Source organism: Corylus avellana, chromosome ca2, assembly GCF_901000735.1.
Source record: "Corylus avellana chromosome ca2, CavTom2PMs-1.0".
Taxonomy (NCBI): Eukaryota; Viridiplantae; Streptophyta; class Magnoliopsida; order Fagales; family Betulaceae; genus Corylus; species Corylus avellana.
Genome location: NC_081542.1, coordinates 22425796 through 22430231, shown reverse-complemented (window position 1 = coordinate 22430231; position 4436 = coordinate 22425796). Strand labels below are relative to the sequence as shown.

The following is a 4436-nucleotide window of genomic DNA, read 5'->3' as shown; positions in this document are numbered from 1 at the left end:
TATAACTAGTAGTACATAGCATTAACAAGCGTTATACATGTTCAACTCTGCGTGCACAAAGGAATATCTACAAATTTAATTATTCTTTTATGTAAATTATTTTTTTTTCCTTCAATTTTAACTTTGATGATCAACCACTTAGTGAAGCATTTGCTAATTGGAATTGTGGGGAACACATGAGAACAAACATTTAGAGAGACAGAAAAATGCTATTTTATTATTATTATTATTTTAATTATTCTTTCATTATATTCCGTTGAAATGATATACTCAATCCACCTTCAATAAATCTTAATTTTTTTTTTAAAAAAAAAAAAAAAAAAAAAAAAAAAAACCAATGATGCATTGAACATACCTCGTACGTTAGTTGAGTATACCAAAAGAAAACAAAAAGAATGCTCAATAACATTTCTTTTATGTATATAGTTAGACAGAGTTGGTACTTCGACAGGAGATGCCATTTCTTAGCTAGAGTTGCTACTTCTGGAGGTGCCACTACTTCTTGTCAATCTTACGAAAGAGCCACTCTTGGTGAGCTCATGAAACGGCTGGTCAGTGAACCTGATAATATTGTAGACCCATGCACCACATATAGTCCCAAGAATTGGTGCCACAATGTATATCCATAAGCTTTTGAATTTGCCATGTACAATTGCAGGCCCCAAGGATCTTGCTGGATTCATTGATGCTCCTGAAATTACCCTGTCAAATAGTATCCCTATATCATCACAATACTGATTTCGCAGTGCACGTGACACTCTTTGTAGTACTCTTTTTTATAAAATGTAAACTGTTACGTGAGGTGGTAAGAGGTTGTAGTAGAAGTTGCAGTATGTACCAAATATGAATTAGTAATGCTATTTAGCAGACTGTTATACAATTGTCATATAACTTGATAATGTGACTGTGAAAATCAGCTGTTGCATTAGCACTTGTAAAAAAAAAAGGGTAAGGACAAATTTTCACTGCCACATCATCTACTAAATAGAATTATTCAACACAAGTATATATAATATATATAAAAAAAAAAAAAATGGTGTGAATATAAGTAGTGATGATGTGCATATATATTCTAATTAATCATATTAGATTAAGCTATTACCCCACACACAATACGTTAAGTGTGACCGTAGACCCAACAGCAAGACCAGCAAGATCTCCAATCTGCACAGAGAAAATATATATTTCAACGATGTAGAAGAATTCATACATAATTGTCAACACGAATGTTAAAGTATTGATTAAATAATTAAATTTATTTTTTTCTATCAGTTTAAGCTTTTAAGTAAGTGATAATTTAACATGGTATTAGAATCAAAAATTCTGAGTTATTCCATCATTCACCCTCGTTTAATTAAAATATACTACTAGTGAGGGAGAGTGTTAAAATATTAATTAAATAATTAAATTTACTTCTTCCAACTTAAATTTTCTAAACAAGTGATGATTTAACAATAGATAAGCTTATAAATTATTTTATTCTCATAACTCAACACGCTTGGATTTATATATTAGTCAGATTGCTTGATATCATAAGATTCTGGACCAATAGGTCAATGAGATAGGAGAACTAATCAGCCAACCACATTGGCTAATTATAAATTGATGTGCAATTACTTTAGTTTAAAATTTTGTTAGAATATTAATTAAATGATTTATTTTACTAATTTGAGATATATGACTAGTGATTTAGGAAAAAGTTTTTCTCCAAACTGGGTTGGAGGAATTTCCTTCAACTTAGTCTATGAAAGTGACATGTGTCCATTGAACATGTGCGATGCACATGTTTTTTTAATAGTAGGGACAAAGTTGAAATAAATTTTATTAAAAACTCATATGCATTTCACATGTTAATAAAAAAATGGACACGTGTCACTTTTATAGACTAGGTTGAAGAAAATTCCTCAAAAATACTTAATATACCCAAGTGGACCCAAGCCCATTAGCTTAGGCTTTTGAGCTAAAGTGGTATTCAGTTATGTATATTAATGTACTCTTGGTAAAAACTGTATAACCGCTTTATCTCCTAACATAACATGGTATCGGAGCATGAAGAAGTAAGAGACGTGTTTTTCAAGTAACGCTAGAAGTTTCTCTTGTGCCTTTCTAAAAATGACGTGAGTTTTAAAATAACTATTGAATTTGTGATTGATCATTATTAAATTTGATCAAACGATAATTTTAAAAGTTGTCGCATTTTTTGGAGTAACACAGGAGGAATTTCTAGCATTACTATGTGTTTTTCTCCATGGAGGACAACAAAGCTCCTTATCCAGATGACTTTAACTCTTATTTTTTCAAGAAGGCTTGGTGTACTTTTGGTGATTATGTGTAATTTTTTTCTCAGGCAACTTCTTAAAGAAGTAAATTTTACTGCTATCTCTTTGATCCCCGTAAGTTCTTGACCCAAGCCAAAAGATCTTGAGTTCAAGCCCTGATACTTTGAGTGTGTTTGGCATTGTGATTATATAAACAAAAGTGGATTGTTTGGGATTGGGTTTTTAAAAAATTGCGATATTTGTGTTTTCAAATTGCAGCAAATGAGGGTTTTTTTTTTTAAAGAAAAAAAAAACGCACAATTTTAAAGACTAAATTATGATTTTAAAGGTCAAACTACGATTTTGCCTAACACTTAACTGAGTTTTTAAATCACATTTTTTGAAATCACAAATCCAAACACCGTTCACCACTTATTTTAATTAAATAGTTTGCATATTAGACCTTACTTGTATGATTCAATTTACTATCTCCTATCATGTTATCTTTATGGGATAAAAAGTAATTTACCCAAATTAAAACAATAAAAGGATGAAGAACTAACAGCTCTATTGTCGGTGGCAACGCCGGATATGACAAACATGAGGTAGAATGTGATAACAAACTCAAGCGCAAAAGACTGGAAGTTAGACCCCGCCGGCATTGTTCCGGGAAACCGGTTCTCGTGGCCGGTGAATATCAACCGTAAGGCTCCGCTCGCCAGTGTTGATCCGAGGACTTGAGCCATTATATAGGCTGGCACCTACAAGATATATATAATTTGACAAAAGACAAAATAAATAAATAAATAAATAAAATTGAAGTTTGATTCACATGGATTTTTTTTTTTCTTGTTTTTTTTTTTAAGTTGGAATACAAAGTGCATTGGTTGGTGGGAAAAGGCAAATGCATCATGGATTTTTGTCATTAGCTTGAAAATTCACCAAAATTGATGTAATTCTCTCTGTAAATAAGTTGCAAAGACTGGAATTTACATACCCATTTTGGGTGTTAATGACAATTACTAATATGCCTTTTAAAACAAGTTGAAATCACATTAAGGGTTCTTTTGAGAGTAGAGATTTACGGCTGCCATGAGACAGCCAAGCATAGACATTTACAATTTTTTTTTTTTTAATTAAAGAAGATAAACATTAAAGAGGAATTCAAATTTGAGATATTAACACAAAATTTGAGACATTAGAACTAAATTTAGGATGATTGAACCCTTTTTGAGTGATACCATCCCTAAAGGGTTAACTTTTCACCCATAGGTTTTAGTTTTGAATTCAAAAACAAGTTTTGAAGCATTAGAAACTAAATATTAATTCATAAAAATTTAATTAACAAAAAAAAATACGAAATAGGGGAAGAGAGAGAGATTTTTACAATTTTTTTTTTTTTTTTTTTTTTTTAATAAAGCCATGTCAGACTTTGGCAGACACTTGTCTGACTCTTGGCAACCAAATAGCAGGACTCTTCTTTTGATATTACGATTTCAAAACGCTCAATTTCAAAATACTTGGTTTAAGACATGCGATTTAAAAATTGGCAATTAGGTATATTAGTTTTTAAAATTGTGCGTTTTCAAAAATACTTTCATTGTTTATGATTTGAAAACACATATTTTTCTACATTTTTAAATCGCAATTTTAAAAAAAAAAAATCACCCACAAACAATAAATGTTTGCAATTTGGCCAAACACATTCTAAATTTCTAAGGGTATAGTTAATGCAGTTTCTTGCAGTGCACACAAGCATATATGAGAAGTTTCTCTGGTGTAGTTTACCTGCCTCCATGGAAATCTCTTGCAAGTGGCAAAGGCAATGGTGACCGCAGGATTAAAATGGGCGCCGGAGACGTGGCCAAGAGAGTAAACCAGAACCATCACAACAAGTCCCCAAGTTATTGCTATTCCCGGAAAAGTCACCACCTTTTCATAGTTCAAATTCACCACCACCGACCCACAACCGGCAAATACCATGAAGAATGTGCCCAACACCTCTGCGATCAACTGTCATCGATCAACAACAAAAAGTTTCCCTTTTTTCATGTTAAATTGGGTTAGATAATAAGATTTGCTTATCAATTTTCAAGTTAAAATGTAGGATCAAATGAAGAAATGAGTTGTGATGATGAGCATAGAAAGAAGTAGATGCACCTTTTGAGAAAAAGGAAC

The 4436-nt window shown here is 31.7% G+C and overlaps 1 protein-coding gene across 1 annotated transcript; it reads right to left on the bottom strand.

The window, feature by feature from the left end:
- Positions 1–464: 464 nt before the first annotated feature.
- LOC132169330 (aquaporin NIP1-1-like) lies at positions 465–4436 on the bottom strand. Its single transcript, XM_059580382.1, has 5 exons — positions 4419–4436; positions 4047–4271; positions 2822–3019; positions 1103–1164; positions 465–702 (listed from the first exon to the last, which is right to left on the bottom strand). The coding sequence occupies exons 2-5, from the start codon at positions 4239–4241 to the stop codon at positions 465–467; spliced, it is 693 nt and encodes a 230-aa protein (XP_059436365.1). The 5' UTR covers positions 4242–4271; positions 4419–4436.

Bases quoted from the DNA above. Each gene is read 5' to 3' on its own strand.
- LOC132169330 (XM_059580382.1), bottom strand. From the start codon at position 4,241: ATGGTATTTGCCGGTTGTGGGTCGGTGGTGGTGAATTTGAACTATGAA. The intron at 1,165-2,821 runs GTTAGTTCTTCA...TTCTCTGTGCAG, and splicing joins TTGCCACCGACAATAGAGCT to ATTGGAGATCTTGCTGGTCT. The intron at 703-1,102 runs GTAATAGCTTAA...ACTATTTGACAG, and splicing joins CTTAACGTATTGTGTGTGGG to GGTAATTTCAGGAGCATCAA.